The sequence below is a fragment of the Equus asinus genome, chromosome 6 (genome assembly GCF_041296235.1).
Source record: "Equus asinus isolate D_3611 breed Donkey chromosome 6, EquAss-T2T_v2, whole genome shotgun sequence".
In the NCBI taxonomy this organism is placed as follows: domain Eukaryota; kingdom Metazoa; phylum Chordata; class Mammalia; order Perissodactyla; family Equidae; genus Equus; species Equus asinus.
The window spans coordinates 44,455,813-44,482,645 of record NC_091795.1 but is presented as its reverse complement, the minus strand read 5'-3'; the positions used below and the strand labels follow the sequence as shown (position 1 = coordinate 44,482,645).

General features: G+C 38.2%; 1 protein-coding gene across 2 annotated transcripts in view; it reads left to right on the top strand.

Moving 5' to 3' along the window:
• Positions 1–26,833, top strand: part of ANTXR1 (ANTXR cell adhesion molecule 1) — a 218,814-nt gene that overhangs the window by 27,883 nt on the left and 164,098 nt on the right. For both annotated transcript variants that reach the window (XM_044772614.2, XM_070512010.1), the window contains exons 3-5: positions 3,011–3,082; positions 26,023–26,104; positions 26,685–26,718. In XM_044772614.2, coding sequence (XP_044628549.1) covers positions 3,011–3,082; positions 26,023–26,104; positions 26,685–26,718 — 188 coding nt within the window. The remainder of the gene's footprint in view (positions 1–3,010; positions 3,083–26,022; positions 26,105–26,684; positions 26,719–26,833) is intronic.

Here is a 26,833-nt window from a genome sequence, read left to right as displayed (position 1 = left end):
GCAGTCCAAGTGCCTGTAACAGTGCCTGACACATAGCACATGCTCAATTAACATTTGGATAAGTGCATGATTTTTATTTATTCACTTTAATAAATAGTCTAGGCAGCTGTTACCTCAGGGGGAAATTCATTCAATAACAGTGGCTGATGCCAGTACAAATATAACATTATAATTTCAGTGGGATCCTTGAAATTTCAAGTCCCTCTATTTGTCTTTATTCTGACCCCCTCCCATTTTCCTAATAATGATTCTACCTCTTCACCATTTTCTTCAAGCCTCCAACCTACACCTCACACCCATTTACTCTCAGCAAAGAACCTCACCTCCTGCTTCACCAAGATCCCAGAGAATAGCAGACAAGTGATTACCTCAAGTTCCAATCCTACTCCTAAAAGGTGCATGCACATCCTTCCCATCTGCCTCTGAGATTCAAGTGCACCCCCTATTTAAGGACAACCCCTCCATTTTAGTCCATTTCATCCCATTGTCTCCAGTCTCCTCCAGGTCTTTGTCTCTCTCTTGTATTTTTCTCTACCTTTCCCCTGGCTCCATTTCTACTGGCAATAGACATAAACTAATCTCTCTTGCCCCTCATCTGAAAAAAGAAAAAACAAAACAATGATTCTTCTGATCATGTCTTTCTATTGATGATAACATTTCTTGACTGGTTTCTCATTCAAATATTTTTAAAGCCTTGCTATCTCCCTATCTTTACTTCTCATTCATTCCTTAACCCGCTGCTATCTGATCTTCACCTCCACGCTCCATCTGCTTGCTCTCACCAAAGCCAATAAGTGTCGTCCTAGAGGAAAGATCCAGTGAGCTCCTTGCAGTGCTTATTCTGATGGGTAGAGGGGCTTTGTCTGATTCAGACTTTTCTCTCCTTGAAATTCTCTCCTCCACTGGCTTCTGGTTCTCCTTTCATTTCGTGACCTGGGCCAGACCTTTACATATTGGTATTGGTTCTAGATTTGGCTCACTTCACTTCTCACTGCTGACGATTTCCTGGAACAACTTTACCCATGTCAGTACAGTGAGAACTCCCAAATTATGTCTCTAGCCCAGACTCAGGTACCAATTGCGTCTTGGAGACCTACATTTCCCACATTTCAAGTTATCCTTCCCAGAGCCTGAACTCTATATAAGGGAGGCAGTGTAATACAGTAGTTAAAAACCCAAGGTTTAGAATCAGCATGCTTTGTTTTAAGCCCCAGATCCACCTCTCTCTCACTGTATGACCTTGGGAAAAATTACTTTATCTTTCAGGGTCTCAGTTTCCTTTTGTGGAAAACAGGAATAATAATAGGACTGATCTCATAAAGTTGTTCCAAGTTTAATTAGATAAAACGTGCAAATCACTTACAATAGTGCCTGGCACATAGTAAGCACTTGATAAGGTTGACTATTATTTTAGTAATACGATCATTATGGTTGTTATTATTATCATTTAGGACATGGTGTCCTGCTGGCCCAGCAGTGGTGAGGTAGTAGCAGGCAGCATGGTGTCGTAGACAGAGAACCCAGTCTGTTTCAAGAGACCAATATTTGGGGCCGGCCTGGTGGCGCAGCAGTTAAGTGGGCACATTCCACTTTGGCAGCCCGGGGTTCACCACTTCAGATCCCCGGTGCAGACATGGCACCGCTTGGCAAGCCATACTATGGTGGCATCCCACATATAAAGTGGAGGAAGATGAGCACGGATGTTAGCTCAGGGCCAGTCTTCCTCAGCAAAAGGAGGAGAATTGGCAGCAGATGTTAGCTCAGGGTTAATCTTCCAAAAAGAAAAAAAAAAAAAGAAAGAAACCAATATTCAATTCAGCTGGTATTGCCTGGGCTCCTACCAAGTATTAAAAACCATGCTAAGAGTATCCAAAAATGCTTTAGATATTTGGTAATGAATATTGGCTTTATCCTGGAGGCAATAGGATCCACTGGAGGTTTTATAGCAGATAAATGACAAGATCAGTACTATATTTTAGGAAAATAATTCTAGAAGCAGTGTGAAGAATGAATTGGAGCAAGGAATGATACCAGGCAAGGTCATCAGCAGGAAATAATTGCAATTGTCAGACAAATGAGGGTGAGATCTTAAACTAAGAGACAGAAAAGGGGGCCAGGTTTGAGAAACATTCTGGGAAGTGAGAACTACAAGATTCAGAGTCAGGTCAAGTGTAGTGGTTTATTGCATTGTGAAGAATTAGGTTGATGCTATGATGGAAGAACCAGTTGGCCACCTAGAGAGAGCCTTCCATTGGTGAATCCACTAAGTCTGACAGTCCATCTTGCAAACAGAGACATGTTTGGCCCTCAGCTGAGAGTTGTTCTTTTTCCCAGAGTGTGGATTTTACGTTGACAAAGCTCCTAAGCATTGCCATATAAAAACTATGCCAATGTCTTCCTTAATAATGAGAAGCATAACTACCAAGTGGAATAGATATTCTTGTGGCTCATCAGCACATTCTCTCCTTATAGGATAACCTCCTTGGGAAGCCAAGTAGAAATTAAAAGTCGATGGTGATACTATTTTCAGAACAAAAGGAGTTTGTTGTATGATCTTAATGGCTGATGGCATCAAGCTGCAACAGCCTGAGACACCCTCTTCGTTATAGGATACACCAGACTACTGCAGATACACTATCAAATTTTGTCTATTGGGATCCCCCTTTTTATAAATGTCATGCAGACTTAGTCCTCTTCTAGGGACACACTTCTTCAGAAGGAGCACAGGGCAGTGATGCATTTTAGCTTTCTTCCTTGTGATCCACACTCACTGGTGTGGTGTCTAATCAGAAGCAGCCTCCAAGAAGACAAAGAGAGTCTTCTCTTTGGTCCACAGCTTCAAGTCTGCTGCTGGCTAAATACTTGTGCCACCAGGTGTGGAGGCTCCCTTGGGTTGTAGGGTCAGCTCTGGCAGCCGTGATACAAAGGGAAGAACAGGGGGGAAGCCTGGAGGGGAATGGCATTTCACAGTCTTTCTATCTGCCCTGATAGAATTTCTTTTCCTTTCCAGCCCACAACTCCGAATGTCCTTTATTGTCTTCTCTACTCGAGGAACAACTCTAATGAAGCTAACAGAAGACAGGTAAGGATGCTCCCCATCTCTGTCATTTAAAGCCTATCTTTTCTTGAATAGTTCTGATATTTCTGCCCTAGGGCTAGCTTGACCTGTCGATCATTTTAATCTAATAGTTGCCTCTTTTCACTTAAGCCTTGAACTTTGCACATTGACCCATCTGCTAGTTTGCTCTGACTTTGATAGAATTTCCTGATGTTGGTGAAATTTTATAAATGACTAAATCATGTTAGGTAAATCTTACATTTGACTGGTGACTCAGTCTGCTAACTTGGAGCAAAATGTTAGCAAACCAAATTCTTGGGGGACCACATTTTCGCTTATTTAAATTAGATTTATTTTGTAGATTAAGCTTTCAGAGAGAAAACAATTACACTGTGAGAGAAGTAAGAACTTGAAATATTATCATCTATAATTACCAAGGCAGGGAATAGAGAGAGTTTACTGCACAACAAAATAAAAATAAATTTAAATCAGGTGTGGAAAAATGTTGTTGACATAACAGGATTAGTTAGACTTAGCTTAACAAAAGTATTCTGGGTTTTACCTCTCGCAGAAGAAACTAACAATAACAGAGACATGTCATTTACTGATCGTTAGGATGGTATACTGGGAGTAGAGATGACAGTTTGTTCCTGAGTTAATGATGCTTTGTGCACTTTTTAAAAAGTGATATGGTCCAAGGCACCAAAAAAAAAAAATGTGATATGGGCCACCTGAGAGAAGCTCCACGTGGGACTATTGGCAGATTTATTTATGGACATGTTGGGAAAAGGAAAGGAGAAATGGCAGGTACAGGGAGGGCATGAAGACTTCATTCTATCATAGCATTCTTCTTCTAGAAATGAAAATAGGACTAACAGGATAGAGCAAAGTTTTCGGGATTTTGCGCCGACACAGCAAATCTGAGCTAGTCACCATTTTTCTCCGTTTCTTTGTTTCCCATCTGTTAACTAAGAGTACTCTGTACCGTGTAGAAGTTTTCAAATCCTGTTACTCCTTTAGCAATATCTGTTATATGCATGCACGCCATTTGAGATGCACAGACACGCCCTTTTAAAAATGGAGTTTTCTTATTCCTTAACACAAGGAGAAACTGATGTCATATAATCTTCCTGAGGATACCCAGCAGAACCCACCCTAGGGGCAGGCTCCGCATTCTTTTCCCCTCTACCTTTTTGCCCTTCTGTTTAACAGAGAATCATAAAGCCCAAGAAGCCCATGTGACTTTCCTTCAATATTGGCCAAAGGTTTTAAGAAGCTCTGAGAAAGTGTCTCTAACCTATGGCCTACAAGCAAGACTCCTAATCTTGCTCAGTCTTTATATGATGACATCCTTTATGCAGAGATGTCTTTTATTCAGAGAGAGCACACCTCTCACTCATTCTTCACATCCTCCTACAACCCGAGGCTGCCTGGAGCTGCTTCATGCTGACTCCGCTCGCTCCATCCCTAAGAGTTTGGCCGAGAGACCAAGTTCACATATCCCTCGTGTGCTACTGCTCGCAGCCTCTGGGAAGGTGGGGAGGGCAGAGAGGGGTCATGGATTTATAAACACCATTAGAACGCCTAGGCTTTCAGACTCGTTTCGGTTATGCTAGTTCAAATTAGTCATCTGAATCCTACTTTGAATCTAACTTTTTGTGCCTTAACTTCACTACTCCTGGTTTCCCGTGCCAAGAAGATAGAGGTTAGAATCTCCACTTTGCTGGAAGGAGAATTTAGGACTTAAGGGCTGAATATGCATCAAACAACAGCCAGAAATGTCTTGCAAAAGGCTATGTTGATTTCATGGGGTGACTGCTTGGTCTAACCTATGGGTCAGCTGCCAAAGCATGACCTGGTTAACTGACACATCCCCAACCTTATCAGCCTGTGGAATAATGTGGGCAAGCCACCTTTCTAAAATATTTTCTCAAGAAATTGGCTAAAAGAATTAGGCTTTCAGAATTTCCAAGTTGGTACTATTTCTGAAATGTATGGCTTTCAGTGTTTTAGTTGGGCACAGGAATTTTTATATTTTTCTCTATAGCTCATTTGATCTTCACAATATCCCTATAAGACAGTAAAAGATGCATTATTATACCTAGGGAATAATTTAGAAAACTTACAGAGGTAAAATAGTTGTTCAAAAAGAAGACATGAATTAGCAGAGACTCTCTTGTCAACAAGAACAAAAGATTTGGAGTAAATCAGGAGAAATACTATCAAAGGTGTATTTTCATCCACTTCTTAAGATCAAATCCACATAGGGGAAACCACAGGAAGGTTGAAGAAATAGAATGGAAAATAGATATGGTGTGCGGAGATGTAGTAAAAGAATTACAATTAGAATAATAATACCTATTATTTGTGTTTTTTATCTTCTGAGCACCTAGCATATTATTTCTTATTTATCCCCATATAACCATTATAACTTCAATTTCTAACAGGGTCTCTGTGGTCATTTGATTCATTGCTTTATATGTAATATGCCATTTTCCACAAACTGCTTTCAAGATTTTTTTCTTTAGTTCTCAGCAATTTGATTATGATGTGTCTGGGCATGGTTTTCTTTGAGTTTATCATATTTTGGCTTTGCTGAGCTTCTTGAATCTGTAAATTTATGTCTTTCATCAAATTTGAGGAACTTGCAAGCGTTATTTTTCAAATGTTTTTTCTGCACCAGTTATTTTCTCCTCTCCTTCTGGGACGTCAATGACACAAATGTTAGACATTTTGATATTAATCCATATGTGCCTGAAATTCTGTTCTTTTTCAATCTTTCTTCTTTCTGTCCTTCAGATTAGATCATTTCTATTGATCTATCTTCATGTTCACTGACTCTTTCCTCTGTCTTCTACGTTCTGCCATTGAGTTCATCCTTTGAATTTTTTCTTGCAGATACTGTGTTTTTCAGTCATAAAATATGTTTTTGGTTCTTTTTGAAGTGTTTATTTCTCTGCTGAGAATTTCTATCTTTTCATATATTTCAAGTGTGTTTACCTTTACCTCATGAAGCATAGTTATTATAACCACTTTAAATTCTTTGTTTGATAATTCCTACAGCTCAGGATTGGCATCTTAATTGTCTTCTCTCTTGAGAATTGCTCACATTTTCTAGGTGCTTTGTATAATGAATAATTTTAGATTATATCCTAGAAAGTTTTGCTGTTATGTTTTTTAGACTGTGAGTCATATTCAAATCCTCTGGAGACTGTTGATTTTTTTTTCTTTGTTTGCTTCAGTAGGCAATCACCCTGGATAGGTTCAAACCACAAGTTCTCTCTTTTCTTCTGTGTGTGATGGTTTTTATGTCAGTTCAGTTTTCAAAGCCTTTGTTAAGCTACTTTGGGTCTGACCTGCACATGTGTAGCTCAGAGATGAGCCTGGGACTTCTACAGCTTCATACACAGAATTAGAGAGACCCCCTTCTCCAGCCCTCTCCTCTACAGGATTTCCCCCACACTGTCTTTCTCATTGAGGCACCCCTTTCCAAGTCCTCTAGCAAGAAAAAAGGGATTTCTCTTGGAGCATTGGCCATCACATTACTGCCATGCAATTCTAGTAAGACTGCCTGTGAGGCAAAGCCAGGAGGAAAAAAAGAGAAATGAGAATGGAGATTCCCTCCACATTCTTTGAACCATAGGGCCCCCTTTTTCCAGAGGCCAGAAATGTACGGGCTTTCTTGGCCTTTTAGGTGACATCCCAGAGCACTGCCATGTGACTGAGTCCCACCCATAGCTTAAAACCACAAGAGAAAAGAAGGGGAAAAAATGGGAATTCACCTTTGTATGGGTTATTTCTCCAGGTTTAACTGCCTTCTCCAATCTACCTGCTTTGTTTACTTTTCAAAGTCCTCATGTCTTTGATTTTTTATTTTATCCAGAGTTTTTTGTTATAATCAACAGGAGAGATAGCCAGTTGCAAGTTTACTCTATCTTTCCTGCTGCTACTTTAATTTTACAGATAAGGGCACTTAGATTCAGAGAGTTTAGATAACTTGCTAAGGTTGAATAATAAAAATAGCAGAACTAGGATTCTAATTCTGGATTCGGTCCAACTCGTGTGCTTTGCATTATATCATGTTAGTCTTCCAAGATTTCTTAGCTTCATCCATTTGCAAAACAATTGGCAAATTGTAACAAATTTTGTAGTTTTCTTCATTAGCATAATAAAGGGTCTAATTTTAAGTTTAAGCTCTATTAGTATAAATTATTTTAGTGTTGGCTACTGCATATGATTCCTTGAAAACTCTCTAGATAGTCTTTTTCCTGATCTTACTTGAAATGCTTCAAATGTTTCACCATTTGGAAATGAGATCATGTCAAGGAAGTCCAACCCTTCCTTTAAAAGAAATCAGGAATAGATATTCAATTTAATCAAATGCATTTTTGGCATCTATTGAGATGATCATATTTTTTCTTTGACCTACTAATACAGTGAAATGCATTAAAATATTCTTTAATATAACTGGATCATTCTTGCATTTCAGGTTACACTTAGTTGTGATATATTATTGTTTCAGTGTAGAGCTGAATTCTGTTTTCTGTATTTTACTCAGAAATTTAGCATCAGTATTCATAATTGTGATTGGGCTGCTATTGCCCTTTTTACAACTGTTTACTAATAGTATTTTTTTATAATTTTTTTCTTTTACACCAAATCCTAACTGCTAGAATTTATTCTGACGTAAAGTATAAGGCCAAGGTCCATCTTTTTTCTCCAAGTGCTTAGCCAGTTTTCCCAACACCATTTGCTGAATAGTGTTTTACTACCAGTTTGAAAAATTAAACTTCTTCATAGTCTCGAGTCCACTGCTGAGTTTTCTATGCTGAAATATTGCATTTTTTGTCTGTTCCTATGCTAGGATCACGTTATTTTAATTTGTTTTAACATCTGAAGGACCAGTCTTTCCTCATTTCCAATTTTGGGTGAAAATCTTCCTAGTCTGTAATGTTTTCTTTCCCTTCCATGTGCGTTTTAAGCAATTTTTTTATGTTCCAGAATATCCTTGGAATTTCCACTTATATTGTGTGAAAAGTAAAGAATAACCTTAGGGAAATGACATTGCATTTTTACTGTATCTATTTCTTATTTAAGGATGTATCACTTCTCTTTTATGTCCCTCAGTAAAGTTTTGTTATTTTCTTTAGATCAGTCTCACACAACGTTTGTTAAGTTTATTTCTAGGCATTTTAAAGTTTTGCTTCCATTGTAAATGAATTTTTTTCTGTTGTATTTTCTAAATTATTATTCATCATAGAGCAGTTAACCTATACTTTGGGGTCCATGGGACTTTCTTGAATTCCATAAAATGACTTTTAAAAATTTGGCAAGTCAGAGAGATTGCAGTTTGATCAGAAGAGGCCTATTCCCCCAAAATAGTTTTAAAATATTGGTTTTGGGGGAAACTATTGGTTTTATAGATGTATTTCTTATCCTGTCATCTTAATGAAACACTTTATTAGTTCTAATACTTTTCCAGTTAATTTTGGAGTTGTTTTCTAGTAAGATGATTGTATTATTTATAATTAATGATAGCTTCTGTCCTCTTTTCTAATATTTATGGCTATTATATCTTCTTATGTGTCTTATTACATTGGCTAAAGTTTTCAGACTTTAATGAGAATCACTTGTGTTTCACAGTTTTGTGCTTTATTGGATATTGACTTCATGGAGATAATTTATCTAGTATATTAAGGAAAGATTCTTCAGTTGCAAGTTTATTAAAATTTTTGATCTAAAATAAATATTGTTTTATTAAATACCCTTTTGCCATATCAAGATAATTATATCTTTCTTCTTTTATTTCCTTTGTGCTATCCACATGAAAATTTTAAATCAAAAGATTTCCTGATGAAAAAGTAGCCTTACATTCCTGGAATAAATTTTATTTATCATGGTTTATTCTTTTATTATATTTCTGGCTTTGATTTAACATAAGCCAGAGGACATCGCTTATCAGTATTTAATATTAAGAGTATTCAGGAGTTTTATTTTATACCATCTTTGTCAGGCTCAGGGTAAAAGGACTGCGTGAGTTTAAAAAAATGTATTGGCGCTCTTTTCCTGTGCTGTGGAATATCGTAACTAACATAGAAAGCATATGTTTGTTCAAGGTTTGATAGAACTCAGAGGAAAACCATCCAAGACAAAGTCATCACTAAAGAATTTCTTTGATTATCTCAAATTGTCATAGTCATATTTTCTACCTTGAGAAGTGATAGAAATTATCAATGTATTGATATTTTAATTTTATAACATATCTTTTTTTAATTTTCAAAATCTCTTCTGTACCTTTGGTTATATCCCTTTGCCTGCACTTATGTAAAGGTACTATTTTTCTCTTATTGTCCCATTCAAACTACCCAATGGTTTCTCTCTTAAATTTATTCATCAGTTCTCTTTTCTGTATTGTTTTTTGTTTCATGATTCACCATTTTATTTTTTACTATTATTAATTCCTTCTTCTGCTTCTTCTAGTTTATTCCCTTTCTTTTTCTGGCTTCTTGAATTGACAGTTTATTCATTATATTTTGTTATTTCTCCTTCAGTAATAAAAGCCATTATAAATATAAATTATACTCTAAATCTCATCTTTGTTGAATCTCATACATTCTGACATGTACTGTTCTCATTATTGCTAATTTCTAAATAGTTTATATTTATAATTTGATATTTGATATTTGATTTAAAATGATTTACAAAGTGTTTCACAATTTCCACATGCTTTTTGGGGTTTCTTTTTGGTTTTCTCAATTTCTAGAGTCATCTATATTTTCAGAAAATGTGGTTTATTTAATTTCTACTTTTTAAATTTATTAACTTTTATTGGTGGACTAGTACATTATTTATATTTATCATCCAAGAATGTTAGAAAATATGTATACTTTAATGAATGAAAAGTTTGATATAAGAAATATGTTGATTAAATTTATCAAATATTTTATATTTTTGTTTACTTGACCTGTAAAGACAGAGATATTTAAAAACTTTCTACCATGACAATTCTATTTGAATTTTCAAGACATTGCTAATTTACACCATATTATGTAGCTCACATGTATCATCATTATGGAATATATTTCTACTTAATATAAAATGACCTTTTTGTCACCTTTAATGCTTTTTAAGTCCCTTGTCCAAAAATAATGTTATTAAATTTTGCTTGTATTTTCCTGCCACATCTTTTGTGTGTGTGTGTGTGTGTGTGAGGAAGATCAGCCCTGAGCTAACTACTGCCAAACCTCCTCTTTTTGCTGAGGAAGACTGGCTAACATCCATGCCCATCTTCCTCTACTTTATATGTGGGATGCCTACCACAGAATGGCTTTTGCCAAGCAGTGCCATGTGCACACCCGGGATCCGAACTGGCGAACCCCAGCCGCGGAGAAGCGGAACGTGCAAACTTAACCGCTGCGCCACCAGGCTGGCCCCCCGCCACGTCTTTGTTTATCCATTTATCTTTCACTCATCTTTGATATTTTGTTTGATTTACCACTGGTGATTTGAAAAGTGTAATTTCATCTTTATTCTAATAACAGGTCCCAATGAATTATGCTTTTCTTTGTAATGGCAAGAATTAAGTAATATCTATTTATTTTTTCTTGCTGAACTTCTTTTAAGAAATATTTGCGTTATATTTCATAAATCCACAGACGCACACACACACACACACATATATTTCCTTTCTAGGGCTTTAAATTTTTCTTTTCTTTTTTTTTTTTTAAAGATCGGCACCTGAGCTAACACCTGTTGCCAATCTTTTTTTTTTCTCCTTCTTCTTTTTCTTCCCCAAAGCCACCCAGTACATAGCTGTATATTCTAGTTGCCGATCTTCCTGGTTGTGGCATGTGGGACGCCACCTCAGCATGGCCTGATGAGCAGTGCCATGTCCGCACCCAGGATCCAAACCCGTGAAACTCAGGGCCGCTGAAGCGGAACACGTGAACTTAACCGCTTGGCTACGGGGTCGGCCCCTCAAGTTTTTATGTAACTTTATTTTTTAATTTCTCAGTTGACAGCATTTTTTCTAGTAAAATTTTCCTGAAGAGTATGTGAATATTAAGCTTTCTAAGCTGCTTAGAGAATTCCCCTTGAGAATTGTTGTTATTCACCTCCAGGTAAATATTTTAACTGAACACAAATTTCTTATATCCTGACTATGGTTTCCCCTCAGTTTACTAGAGATAGTGACACAACGTTAACTTGCATATATTAGAAAAAGGAGGGATGCAAATTTAGTATGTTTCTCCTTTGTGGGTAGCTTGTTTTCTGCTCTTGCATGTTTGTAAACAAAATTTTCTTGATCTTTGGAATTTAAACAAGTCAAGAGAATATATCGAGGTTTGAGTCATTCCATGAACTTTGTATAGTACCTCGTATAGGCCTTGAGCCATTCCGTCTGACAACTTAATAACTTCTTCAGTTTAAGAAATGTTTTTCTATTATTTCTTTTATTATTTCTTTCATTCTGTCTGTTCGTTGGATTCTTAAGTCTATCCAACATCTCTTTTATAGTCTATTATAATTGTTTAATCTCTACTATTTTTCTTTGAGTTCTTGGACAATGCTTCACTCTAGTCCTGTAATTCACCAATTCAAGTTGTTTTGGTTTTGGTTTTTGGAGTGTCCAGCCTACTATTGACCGCTTCCACTGCATTTTTTTTCTTATTGTGGTAAAATATATATACCATAAAGCTTATTTTAACCCTTTGAAGCATACAATTCAATGGTATTAAGTTGGGCAACCATCACCACTATCTATCTCCAGAACTCTTATCGTCCCGAACTGAACCTCGCCCAGCCCCTGGTAACCTCTATTCTCCTTTCTCTATGGATTTGCCCATCCTGGATACCTCATATAAGTAGAATCATATAATATTTTCCCTCTTGTTTCTGGCTTATTTCACTTAGCCTAATGTTTTCAAATTCCATCCATGTTGTAACATGTATCAGAATTTCATTCCTTTTTAAGGCAGAATAGTATTCCCTTGTGTGAATATATCACATTTTGTTTATTCATTCATCTGTCAATGGGCATTTGGGTTGTTTCCATCTTTTTGCTACTGTGAATAATGCTGCTGCGAACATTGACATGTAAATATCTGTTCAAGTCCCTGCTTTCAGTTCTTTGGGGCATATACCCACAAGTGGAATTCCTATATCATATATAATTCTATGTTTAATTTTTTTTTCTTGAGGAATCCCCATACTGTACTGTTTTCCACAGTGTCTGCACCTTTTTACATTCATACCTACAGCGCACAAGGATTCCAATTTCTCCACGTTCTTACTGGCACTTGTTATTTCTGGGTTTTTTTTTTTTTTGATAACAACCACCCCAGTGGGTGTGAAATAGTATCTCATTGTGGTTTTGATTTGTATTTCCCTAATGATTAGTGATGCTGAGCATCTTTTCATGTGCTTATTGGCCATTCATATGTCTTCTTTGGAGAAATGTCTATTCAAGTCCTTTGCCCATTTTTTTACTGAGTTTTTTAATCATGTTATTGTTGAGTTCTAACAGTTCTTTATATATCTGATATATTAATCCCTTATCAGTTATATGATTTGCAAATATTTTCTCCCATTCTGTGGGTTACTTTTTCACTGTGTTAATAGTGTCCTTTGATGCACAAAAGTTTTTAATTTTGACGAAGTCCAACTTATCTATTTTTTCTCTTGTTGTCTGTGCTTTTGGTGTCATATTTCAAGAAATCATTACCAACTCCAATATCATGAAGCTTTTCCTCTACGTTTTTTCTAAGAGTTTTATAGTTTTAATTCTCACATTTAGGTCTTAGATCCATTTTGAGTTAATTTTTATATATGGTTTAAAATAAGGGTCCAACTTCATTCTATTGTAGGGGATATTCAGTTTCCTCAGCACCATTTGTTGAAAAGACTGCCTTTTCCCCCATCGAATGGTTGGCACCCTTGTCAAAACTCACTTTACCATATATGCAAAGTTTTGTTTCTGGGCCCTTTTTTCTATTCCATTGGTCTGTATGTCCATCCTTATGCTGGTACCACACTGTTTTGATAACTGTGGCTTTGTAGTAAGCTTTGAAATCAGGAAGTATAAGTCTTCCAACTTTTGTTCTTTTTCAAGGTTGTTTTGGCTCTTCAAGGTCCCTTGAGATTCCATATGAATTTTAGGATAGATTTTTCTATTTTTGCAAAAAATGGCATTGGGATTTGGATGGGTATTGCATTGAATCTATAGATCCCTTTGGGTAGTATTGTCATCTTAACACTCTTAAGTCTTCTGATCCATGAACACAGGATGTCCTTCCATTTATTTATGCCTTCTTTAATTCTTTGTCATCAGTGTTTTATAGTTTTCAGTGCCATTTTATTTTTTAACTGACAATATCTTTCAACCGTATGAATACTTTCCTGCTCTTGAATTTTTCCTCACTTTGTGTGTAGCAGCCTGCTATTGTGTTAGAGATGGAATGTCTTCATCATGAATATGAATTAGAACTGTTCTATGAGTTCTCCTGTTTTTCATATGAGTTTGCTTCCAAGGGGAAATTTTCTCAAATTCCTCAAACTGATCCTCTTCTTCCCAACTTCTGAGACATTTCCTTAGTATAGTGATTTTAAAAAGGAGCATTTTCAGCATTGGAATTTGGAATGAGTTGTGTCAGAGATCATGTAAATCCATGCTGAAAATGTGAAGATCTCAGGCTAAAGATGGGAAAATTTAGATGTAATGTAATTTTTCTCTTGGATGAGTAGAAAACCAGTATTGTTTCCAAGGTAAGGAAGAAGCTGAAGTCAAAGGAAGATGGTCGGGTGTAGATGTTGGATCACTGTGTTAAGAACCTCTCCCACCACCTACCACAGGCTGTTCTTCTCATGTCCTAGAATTCCAGACCTGTAGGTCCTTCCCTTAGTCTGATCTCAGCGGCTCTACTGTCAGGAATTCTTCCAAGTGTCTGGTATGGGTATGGCACCCTTGCCTATTTTCCAGCGGTGAAAAACATTTTCCCCTTTTATCCTAGTTTCGTTGTTTCTACAGCATTTTGGAAAGAAAAAGAGGAATTAAAATCTGTAGACTCAAATCACTAACTTAGACTGGAAATTTCACCTTTCTTCTAAACTTTGCAAAGTTAAAAAAGCATAAGAAAACAACTATGGGTTAAAGAATTATTATGGCTTGTCCAACTCACCAGCTTCATTTTATTGCTGAGGAAAATCATTCTCAGAAAGATGGAATTATTTGCCCAAATTCATACAAGTAATCAGTGGCAGCAGAATTTCTTTTAAAAAACTCACAAAATTAAAATGTTTAAATCCAGTGATTTTTCTACTACATTACATAGCTGATCCAACTCACTGCATCTGCATGCTTGCTGCTGTCTTTTGTTTCTTATCTGTGGAATACTTAAATGGAAGCAACCACTATGTATATGTGTAAATGCGTAAATATATATGCATCTATATGTGCCTATATGTAATCTTTTATTCATGGCTTATTATGTACCAATAACCTAGAAAACCTTTCTCAACTATAATAATGGAAAACGATAATACCTACCTTGTAAGGTTGTTATGGGAATTATATTATGTATTATATGTATAATATACATGGAGATACTAAGGCAGAGAAGGCTCAAGGCCACTCTGCTGTAAAAGTTTAGGAACCTGGACTTGACCCCAGGCATCATGGCCCTAAGTCCACACTCTTAATAAATATACTATAGGGTTTCCCACAATTTTACTATTATGTACAGTTTTGAATTAAAAACAAATCCAAACATACACAATTCACCACCCCAAACCCTCTGACTTCTTCAGGAAAACAGTCCCCTGAAAGCATATGCCCTCTACACGTTTCATCCTCATAACGTTTGACACTTCAGTTTGGAAATACTCCTCACAAAGAGGTAAAGATGTAGCATCAGCATTCATAGATGGGGTTAAGAGGTTAAGTATCTTGCTTATTGCTTAAGGAGTTGCAGTGAAAGCCAAGAACGCTTGGCTCAAACTGCTGAGTGGAAACCAAGAGACCACACTTCTCCATCCCTCTCAGTCATCCTTCGGTTTGGTTGAGAATGTGGTTTTGCCATTAGTGTCACAGGGGAAAATGACATATTCTGGACACATCGCTTGATTCCTGGAGCAGAATGATTACAGGCTGTCATTACCAAGATACATAGTTCTAAAAGCTTTTTCTAAATTTAAAAATAGCAAGAGTGCTTGAAAGAACCTGGATTTGTTCCATTTTGAGATACTATTCATTTAGATATGAGAAGATTTGATGGCAAAATTAAGAGAAATAGAGGGGAGCATTTATTTATTCTCTTGTCTTTTTGACTGAGAGATAATATCTTGGGGGTCTGAGTTCATAGGAAAGTTCCTTAGCTCTCTGTGCCTCTGTTTCTTCAACTGTAAAATGAGTATAATGATAGTCCCCACCTCATAGAACTGTTGGAAGTATTAACAGTGTCAGGCACTGATGAGTGTTGTTGTTACTGTTGTGGTGGTCGTTGGGATTTTTGGCAAACAGCTAAGGGATCACCCAAAATCCTCCTGGACACACGCCATAAATCATCATAGCTTATCCAACAGGAATTCGAGGAGTGAGTCCCCAGTTCGGCCTGGCTCACATCCTTCTCTGAAGTTTTTAACATTTGGCCAGTCTATTCCTCTATCGAGGGAGATAGGTAGAAAATATTGCTTCAGCATGAAGCCAAATAAAAGCTATTGTTTGGTTTCTCTAATGATTCTAGCAAGACTTCTTCCGGACAAGAGTGCACGGGCAGTGTCTCCAGGGGCAGTCTGTCTAAGGGTTCCTCATACTGAGTCACAACGATGGTAAAAAGAACCCATCTTGGAGAAGTTCAGCAGGTCTGGGAACAGACTGATTTGAGAGAGTAGTGTGGTTCAGCGCTTCTCACACTCTTCCTCTGGAGCACCCCTGTTAGTAGAAGAAAGTAAAAATTTACCCCTGGGGTCCTAGGCTATAGCTTAAAGTGGCTCATTGAAAGCAAGTAATTTCTTCAACATCATGTTATCTTAAAAATGCATGTGCATTTGTATTCTATTCCGTAATGTACCAATGTGTGATTTAATATAAAAATCAGGTTGAGTTCTTTCTCAAATTTTGGAGTACAATCTATGCTCCAGAAAAAATATATATATGTGTGTGTGTATCCTTGGTCTTTGTGTACAGTACCCTGTCCTATACCAAGTTTGGACACCATAGATGTGGTAGAAACAATACAGACTTTGGACCAGAGCCCTGTCTGGGTTCCAGTCTAGACTCCAGCAGCACAGGCGTGTTACTGTACTTCTTTGAATCCGTTTTCTCAAATGTACAGTGAGGATAATAATGCCCACCATTTGGTGGTGTTGTGAGGCTTTTGCGAATTAACTCATGGAAAGTGCCCAGTAGAGACCCTGGCACAGCGTGGGTACTCAGGAAATGTTACTTCCCTTCCTCAGCTACTATCTCTCTTGTGACAAAGACATATAAAGGATAAAAACTGACAGAGCAGTGTCCAGAAACACTCTTATCTGGATGAAGCCAGCAAGGCAAACTTCAGAAGTAGTCAATGGAACCAAAGAATGATAGAGTTCTCATATTCAAAGCTAGCCAGTAAAGCCAACAAATTTTCTGTGCCCCCCTCAAAAAAAGTCCCCACCAGTATTAGTCAATATCAGGCAGCTCCACAAGTGAAGCGCCTCACCTGTCTGTCACCTCACTCTTAGCCCCGTGGCCTCCAGAATGGTGACTCGAGCCTGAGATTTAGCACTGCCTTTGATGGGTGCTGAATGCCTCCTCAAGAACTCCATGTTCAGCCTTTGCTACTCACTCTCAACAATTTTTTTAAAGTTACTAAATATTTTGAGTGTAATAAAAGCATACAAAAAAAGGATCATGAACATTCATTATCCACCCCCAAGCTTATGAAATAAAATGTTATACGTATTGATACCTCCTGTGTACACTCTCGTTTCTCTTTCCTCACCAGAGCTAAGCACTCTCCTGAATTTGGGCTTCATCCATTTTAATGGATATCTATTTTTATATACCCATGAGCAATATATTATAGTGTTTCATATTAAGCTTTATAATACATGATCATATTGTATGTATTTTTCTTGAACCTGCTTTTTACACTTAACATCATGTTTTTTAGAATTTTTCTATGTAAATACTGTGCTTGGTTCATTTTAACTAATGTTTACTTTCATATTGCATCCTATTCTATTGTAATAATGTATCATCATGTACTTATTTATTCTCTTATTTATGGACAATTAATTTGTTTCTAATTTTTCTGCTGTTATAAACAAAGTTGCAATGAATACTCTCATACCTGTCTCCTGGGGGGTACAAAAGAAGCAAGAATTTCTCTGTGATATGTAACTAGGGATTGAATTTTAGGTCTTACGATATGTAAATATGTAGTTTCACTAGGCATGATTTAATTATTCTCCAAAAGGGCTGCACCAGTTTACATTCCCAGTAGTGATTTATCAGTGTTCTCACTGCTCCACATCCTCCCAACGTCTTATATGATCCCCCGACTCTTCTCAAACAGATTGTGCCCACATATGACTTGTGAGTTGGATTATCTGGTATGGACCTAGTACAGTCTTCTCTATTCCCACCTCCAGCCCAATTCTCCAAAGTGTGACAGGGAAGTCCTATCTTTGGAGAGAATTGTGGCCTCCACCAGCCTATACTATAGCATGTAGTCTGACCAAACAGAAGGCGCTTGCCTGTCATCTACCCTAGGACTAGCCACTTTCAGCTTCCACCCGAGAAGGTGACGTTGGGCTCCACAGTCTCTATTTCACAAGACTTGGCAGAGTGCCACTCTATCCTATGCCCTTCCAAACACTCATCGTGGTCAGTAGTACTGACCTCAAGGACATCAACCTGACCATTTTGGATGCCACCAGTAGCACAAGAGACTTAGTCCCTATTGAACTAAGAGGAACACGGAACTGAAGGTTCTCATAGGAGGAAGCTATATATTCAGGCAACCCTGAATATAGAGCCCACTTTCCACCACTCCCATCTCCTGCAAAATATGGCTCAACTGGGGAAAAGGGTTAGCGATAGGGAAGGTCTTGCAGGGATGTTTTTCAGAAGCCAAGCAGCGGCTTAGGAAACTACATGGTGAAAACCCTTGCACAAATGAGTAACTAACCAAAATGGAGTTGTGTGGAGAGGAGTTTGTTCAGACAAATTCATCACATTGCCCTGTGATTAAACCATCACTCCTGTCCTTTGTGCCAACTTAGGCTGCAACCTTTGGAAATTCCTTGATGGGCTCCTCTTAGTGAACGTCAGTTACTGGTCTGCACTTGACCCTGTGTCACATCGTGGACTGCTCCTATCTGCCAGGTGTGGCCTCTCCAGTTCCCAGCAGATGCCCAGGTTCAATTTCTGCTCACTCTTTAGCTCCTGCATCAAATCGGATGCAGATTGAGCTGGAAGAGAGTGGGTAACTCTTATACTTGCACATCTTCATTTTACATTGGAGAAATCTAAAGTGCACGGAACTTAGTTGACATGCCTAGGAAGTGGTAGAACTAGGATTCAATTCTATCCTCCTCCAAAGTGCATGCTTCTTTGAATGACACTGAAGCCATGGGAAGAATGTGATTACTTTGTAAAACAGTGTAGGTGTAAGAATGGGGGGATCTGAGTTCTGGGGCACTCCAATCTTTAGAGTTCTAGAAGAGAAGGAAAAGCCTACACAGAAATATGAGAAAGAACAACTGATGAGGGAGGTGGCAAGAGTATGCTGTAATAGAAAGCAAGAGAAGAAAGCATTTTAAATTGAGGGAGAGGTCAGCTGTGTCTGATGCTGTAAGAGGCTGAGTAAAATGAAGTGAGAGAAGTGACCATTGGATTGGCAATGTGGAGTTCATTGGAGATCTTGACAAAAGAAGTTTCAGCAGAGTTGTGGAGACAAAATTCAGAGCAGAATGGGTTAAAAGATGAGGGCTTCCAATTTTTAAATGAGGGGTAAAGGCATTGTTTTGGCCGTTTCTCTCACAAAAAGCACCCCAAAACCAGAAGAATATGAAACAAAGCCAGAAAGGCCATCTTTGAGGAAGTGAAGAAATAGTTAAACCATAAAAACGCTATATATGAAGACAGAGGAGTGGCAAATGATGTTAGCAGTGTGGAGAAAAGTCAAATGCAATCCTGCAGAAGGAGACACTGAAGACGAACAAGACTCGTAGCCTTGCAGAACCCTGGAAAGCTCAAAACTTGGGACTGTCAGATACTTCAAAAGACAAGGAAGGGCTACAGGGTGAAAACTGGAATATCATTTAACAGTTTATCTAAGGAGCTGTTCAGCCTTCGGAACCACCCACCTCTACATTCTGAAAATCATCCCTTCTCCAGCTCCACCAGAGGAGAGAAGTATATTCTCTGGCAAAATTAAACAAAAAATGGTTTCATAGTCAGACACAAGGCATGGGAGATTGTGGAGACATCTGCATAACAAATGTTGCTATTTCCAGCCCTCCCCCTTGGCAATTCCAGATCCAACATCTAAGGAGAGAGTTTGAAAACTACTTCTTTGCAGAAATAAATATCTCAGAGGAGGAAAAGTGTACATACACCGATATTTGAGGGTCTTCAACAAAAAAAGCCTGTTGACAAAAGCTGGTCATTCACCAATTGGCATGCACCACTGTGCACATGGAGTTTCCAACATGTCTTTTGGTCTCGCTCATTAGCTCTGAATAGACAGCCAAAGATCACTTCACATTTGAAGAAAGACTCCACCAGGAAAGACAGAGACATAAGGAAGCTAGTATTCTTTCAAGAAGTTTTGTTGTGAAGAGAAATGCAAATAGGTCAATAAGTAGAGGGAGACATGGAGACACAGAGGACTTATTTTCTTAAGATGAGAGATACTAGAGCATGTTTATATGCTGGTAATCAGCCTGCAGTGTTTTTCTTCCTTACCTGAAGCAAATGTGTAGTCACAAATACTTAGAAAAAGCTTTACAGTATGTCTGCTTCTGGTTAGGATGTAGAAGGATATGAAAAGCCTTTACTTTCATGGTCAACCAGAAAAGTCCAGACAAAATAAAATTCATACATTTCTATGGGTCTAGCAGACACACAGGAAGCACTGATGAACTGAATTAGAGAGAAGCAAGCCCTTTATAGCTGAGCAGAGATTTGCAGAAGCTTCCATACTTGGAGGTAGATGCCTGGCCTGGGTATGGACAATTGGAAAAGCAAGTCAGCCAGGGACAGAGATCTTTCAGGCATGAAGAAAAGCCAGCTGAGCCTTAGACAACAATGTGTGCCAGAGGGATGGATTATTCCAAAAGAGCCCCCCAAATGAAAAAGAAAAATCTCTCAACATGACAATTCTCCCCCTTCACCTGCACCTCTCCATTTCTCCAAGCAGTGGAACAGTTGGTGAAAAGTAGAGAAAAATCTCATTAATCTCATGTATTCTTGTGGTGCTTGGATTCTGGAGTCCTACCAGAGTTGAATCCAAAGATCAAGCAAAAGTATCTGAAGCTACTCCTAACTCCCTCCCAGCTCAAGAACTGAAAAGATCACAAAGGCAGGGCAAGGCAGAAGGCTGGCAGTTGAGCTAATAACAGGGAATATACTCTAATTAAGGCTGTGGCCCAGCCCAGGCTCAACCTAACTCAAGGAAGAATCTAAATAATCAGCCCCTACCCTAGCTCACAAAGATAAAAGGCTTTACACTCTGCAGTGAGTAAACAAACAAATCAACATTATACCTAAGTCTCCACTGCTTTTTTTATACACAATGTCTGAAATACAAATTAAAAGATTATGAGACATGGGAAGAAGCAGGAAAATGTGACCCATAATCAAGGAAAAACACAATAATGGAAGCAAACCATAGATGTCTCAATTATTGGAATTAGCAGACAGGAACTTTAAAACAACTATTATGAACATGTGAAGAATTTGCAGGAAAAGGTGAATATAATGGAGGAAGACATGGGTGTCAGAAAAACAAACTCAAAGAAAGAACCAAGTGAAAATTGTGGAACTGAAAAATACAATATCTGCAGAAAATGGATTAATGAACTTAAAAACAAGTTAATAGAAATTATTTAAACTGAAAAAGAGGAAGAGAAAAGATTATGAGGGGATGAATCAGGACCCGTGATTTGTGGGATGATATCAAGTGGTCTAATAGATGTATAATTGAAATACCAAACATGGTATTCCACACACAGATCCAAGAAGCTCAAAGAATCCCAAGCAGGACAAACACAAAGAAAACATCACCTAAGTACATCATAGTTGAATTTCTGAAGACCAGTATAAAGAGAGAATCTTAAAAGCAGTCAGAGGGGGAGGGGAAAAGACATATTATGAACAGAGGAACAGCAATGAAAATCACTTACTTTTCATCAGGAAAAAAACACATGCAATCCAGAAGACAGAGGATCAATATCTTTAAAGAGACAAAAGGAAATAAGTCAACTTAGAATTCTATAGCCAGTGAAAATAGCCTTAAAATTGAAGGCAAAATTAAGACATTTTTAGGGAAAAAAAATACTAAGAGAATAATCACCAACTGCACTACAAAAAATAAATGCTAAAGGAATTCTTCAGGCTGAAGGTAAATGAGACCAGGTATGAACTAGATCTACAAAAAAAGGGAAGGAAAAATACTAGAAATAATAAAGATTTTCTGAATTTCATAAAAAGACAATTGACTATTTAAGACCTAAGTAATAACACTCTATTTTGAAGTTTATTACATATGTAAAAGTAAAATATATGACAATAATATCACAAAGGATGAGAGGGGATTATTTGGGAGTATATTAAAAGGTTCTTCCATCATATGAGAAGGAGCATAATATTAACTTATGGTGGCCTGTTTTAAAATAAGGATGAATATTGTAATCTATAGAGCAACCGCTAAAACAAAATGAAAGAGAGGGTGTTACTATAGATCCTAAACATGTTAAAAGAATAAAGGAATATTGTGAAAAATTTTATAGAAATAAATTCAACAATTATAGGGAAAATTAATAAATGTCTGTGCAGGCTACTGTATGTTAATTATACCTCACTAAAAACTAATATAGGAAAGGATCTTTGCTTCAACATGCATCACGACATCATTAATCATGTTAGTCTATCTGTAGGTAAAAGTCCCAAACAGGCTATGATTCATATTTATTATAAACAAATGATTAGAGTTGGTTGTGGAATTTCATGACTCCACAAGCAAAATGTCTTTGATTAATCTCTGTCCTTCTGTTCACTCTACGTTTTTTGCAGTCAATATGGGAGCCCTAAGCCCATCTGGAAATGTGAGGGCAGCATTAGTGGTAATAGTGATGTGTGTTTATTATATAAGTTGAGACTCTGAAGCCAACAACTGCAGGACATTTGAGAAAAGTCCAGTTCCACAGAAGTTCTTCTGAGAGGAGGCAAGAAGTCAACAATGCAGAGCTGATGTTGGGTTATTCTGGCATTGTAATGGAGGTTGTTTTTATAGACTGGAAATGTGGTAAATGTTGCGTAACCCCAAGAAGGATTTTGCAGTAGGAGTTTCGCTGGAATACTTGAGATAAAAGTTTGTGAAGGAGCTTCCTGATGTGTTTTAATGTTTTCATCAGCAAATATTATCAAAATGTCACAACACAACTGGAATCCCAGAAAGTAATCTTCATGAAGTGTAGAAAAATTCCCAGGGCAACTTAAAGTCCAGCAGACATTGTGGCTGAGTGTCCCCATCCCCTACTCTACAAACCAGCGTAGTGCTGGGTAGATGGTACGTGCTCAGTAAATAGTTGTGGAAATGAATGAATGGATGGATGGATGCATTCGAACTGGAATCATTCATTCAACAACAAGTCACCTACTGTAGGCCCATCGTTACATGTTTCCAGGGTTACAAAAGGAACACAAGTGACCTGAGAACTCTTAACTTCTAAGTAGGAACATTGGCAAACATGTGAAACCACTAAGGAAAACAGGAGACTCTTTAATAGCAGTCTCTCTTCATAGGATTCCCAGCCTCTCTCATTTCCCAGGAAGATAACATTTCGTTTGTTAATAACCAAGTCCTCAGAGAGGTTCTTATCACCCACTTTAAAAGATCTTTCTCCCAATTTTCTTCCGTTTCTAGGAAAGTATTAAAAAAAACAGTCCCTTTTTAATAGTTCTATTGTCCCACAATTCCCTGAACCCATCTGTTTTGTTTGCTTAGATGTTGTGGGTGCTTAGAGAAGGGGCAGCAACTGGGGAGGTGGGGCCAGAAGTCATTTGATCTTTTGAGAAGTAAGGGTGGTATATGGGGAGGTTGCGGTCCCTGCTTGGATGAGTGAGTTCTTATCTTGCCAGACACAAAGCACCAAGGATAAGGGCAGTCTCCAAAACAGCCTTTGCTTGTTCTGAAACCAAAAAAATAGAAAGCTCAAGAAAAAACTTGTAAAGAAAAGGAAGTAGGTTTAGAGAAAACACCCCAGTTCCCAGACTTTATTTGGCAGGAAAAAATACAGTGAAGCCAAGGAAGCTTTTCCACACCCCCAATATGCCTTTTTTAACCCTCTTTTTTAAGCTTCAGTCTTAACACAATGTTCTAGTTTTAGTGTTACCAAACTGTCCCAGACTTGGCTAGCCCATGACGAAAGATAACACCACATTTACTTATTTTCCTCACATTTACTTTTAATGCGTAATCTCCTCCCACCTAATTGTCAGAAATTAGCCCCCTCCTCCATAGCACCCCCCAACTATTTTGAAGGGTTCCATGGTGCCATCTCTCGGTGCTCAAGACAAACCCCGATTTTCCTATCCCAGTCTCATTCTCATATCTCAGCCTCACCCTCATGCCACCTTGTCACTACCGTTACCTTCATGAAACTGCCAACCTGCAGGGCAAAGCTGCCCTCTGCCGGGTGAGTGCTCATGTCACCTTCTCTCCTCCCAATGGTGGCCTCGGTGGGTGACACTGCTCTCATCTTTATCCCTCCTTCTAATGCACATGAGTGAAATCTGAAAGGACAGATATATGTCCTTTCTCATTATCAAACAATAAAGTTGAAATTAAACTGTGCCTTCTGATGGGTTTTATTGAAATATTGGGGATAATGTAAAGAAGAACAACACAGAGAATGGTTTATAACCACCCCATGGGCACAGACCTAGGGTCGATTACCGGGTCACCTGCTACCTCACCGCCCTCCACATGGCCAAGTGAAGCTCATGCTGCCCCCAACATTGACCTCCTCCCAGGATGATTAGCAGTGGAGATGTCTGTTCCCTCCTCTCCCCTCTTCAGTAAATATTTGTTGAATGACTATAATGTTCCAGGTACTACAGTAGACAGAAAAAGATCATTTTCTATGTATTTTTTTAGTGAGGTATAATTTATATACAATAGCATGCACAGATATTTATTCATTTCCTTTGTAATTGTTGAACTTACTTCTATAAAGTTTTTCACAATATTCCTTTATTATCTTTTAACATCTGTAGGATCTATAGTAACATCTTCTCTTTCATTTCATTTTAGCAGTTGCTCTATGGATTACGATATTTATTTTTATTTTAAAACGGGCCACCATAAATTAATATTGTGCCCCTTCTCAAATGATGGAAGAACCCTTTAATATTATACTTACATATAATCCCCTCTCATCCTGTGTGATATTATTGTCATATATTTTACATATGTAACAAACTGCAGAATAGGGTGTTATTATTTCTGTTTTAAGCAGTCAGTTGTCTGGCAGAAGGTAAATATTCAGTGTTAGAAATTGTCATTGCTCTTCACTAGTTCACGTGTTTTTGAAAACTGCCCACTTCTTCAGCACTGTTTTATGCTGGTAGGCTGCTTGGCAGAGTTGAGCCATTTTGAGTCAGACGGATCTGACTTCAAGTCTCCGCTCTCCTGCTTAACCTCTCTGAGCCTAAGTTTTGTCATCTGTAATGTGAGGGTGATACTACCCACCTTGAGTGGTCAGTGTGAGGATGAAATCAGAAATCTTTGAACAAGGCCATACTCAAATGTCCGGGTTTTTCCCTATTCAAAAAAACCTTCCTTTCATAATTGAAATAGTACACGTCTACCCTCTGCCACTAAAGAGACCCCAGTGGGAGGAAGGTAATTTCAAATCCTTTCATAGGCTTGCAGTTTATGAATAAGGTTAATGTCTTTTTCGGAAATTACACTTTCTTGCCCTTTTTGGCACAACATGGAGCTATTTAAAAGACAGAAACATGGATGTGGACATCTTACATCCCAAAGAGAATGATCCACAAAGGTTCTATTTGGTCCCCAAATCATTCACATTTCCCACTGCCATCACACTCTCCCAATGCCGTAACCCACTTCCTCTTCCTGCCTCTCAGCACCTTGAACAACCAGAGAAAGAAAACACAGGCACCAGCCCACAGAAAGCAGTCTTGGTTGTCCTGGAAAGCGTAGATTGCCTGGGCTTTTATTTTCAAAGCTGACTACACGGTTTCCTTTGGCACAGCCATGCGGGTGGCAGCGTTTGCTCCGACGGCTGCCCCTCCCACCCGCGGTCCTTGTGGTGGCCTTGCCCTGGGTTCTGGGTATTTGCCTCTTTCTGGCTCACATGAGCCATTTGCTTCTTGATATAAAGGTGCCTCCGTTGCTGTGTCCCCTCAGGAGCAGTTGCATTTGAAGACTGATTTCCAGTGTAGAATGAAAACTTTGTCCTGTTAAGGGAATGGAAAACTTTCACAAGCAGATGGAGCTTCGTGCAGAAGGGTCTTTTCCCTCGGTCCTTAAATCTCACCCATCCTATGCTGTGGCTGATCTGAATGGATAACGTACTGCACAGACTTTCCCTTGGATGGGCTTTGGGGAACTGTTGGGGCAAGATAGCAGTGTCCGCGGAAATAAGAAAAAGACTAATGCCTATGACCGTCAACAGCAAAGTAAAAAATGTTCCAATAAGACTAACAGGGTGTCTTTGGCTTTCAGGGAACAGATCCGTCAAGGCTTAGAAGAACTACAGAAGGTTCTGCCAGGTGGAGACACTTACATGCATGAAGGATTTCAAAGGGTAATTATAACAGTCTTAAATACCAAATGTAAAGCGTGATAGGGAAACATCAACACAGGGATGGCTGATGAGATAAGGCATATGTATGAAGGGAACTGAATAACACTGAATGGCAAGACAGTGAAAAAAATTTTTCCCATAAGCTTGTACGCTGATAATTCTGTCCAAAAGAACTGATGAAATGACTTTGCTTGCTCCTTCCCCGAACTGACGAAGGGTTTGTTAACTAATGCTTGGCTGGCACTCATGAATCATGCAAGTCCCCTCCTCTCCAGGGTGAACTTTTCTGTATGGTGCTTCAGTGGTCCAGACAGAATTTCAGTGACTTCAGCCTTAAGGAAAATAAGTGTCCGTCTATGAGAAGACATTGATCCATGTTCACAAGTATGTTAGTTAAATGTCAGGTAAACTTTAGATGAATGTCATCCATTGATATGTGAGTGAAGCCTGGGTGAATTACATAAAGAATCAAGACTGAGCCACGGCTGCATCTCCAACACCAGAGCCCACTGCCACAATATGGTATCTGGAAGGGCAAACAGTGGCTATATGTCTAATGACTCTTTCACCTGTTTTTCAGGCCAGTGAGCAGATTTACTATGAAAACAGTCAAGGTAAGACCATATTATGAATTACCATTATAAACTGTTTAACTTTTTTTCCTGTGTTTACTTCTGAAAAAATGCCTCAGTAGTTTCATGCTTCAGAAGACATATATGATATTGTCTA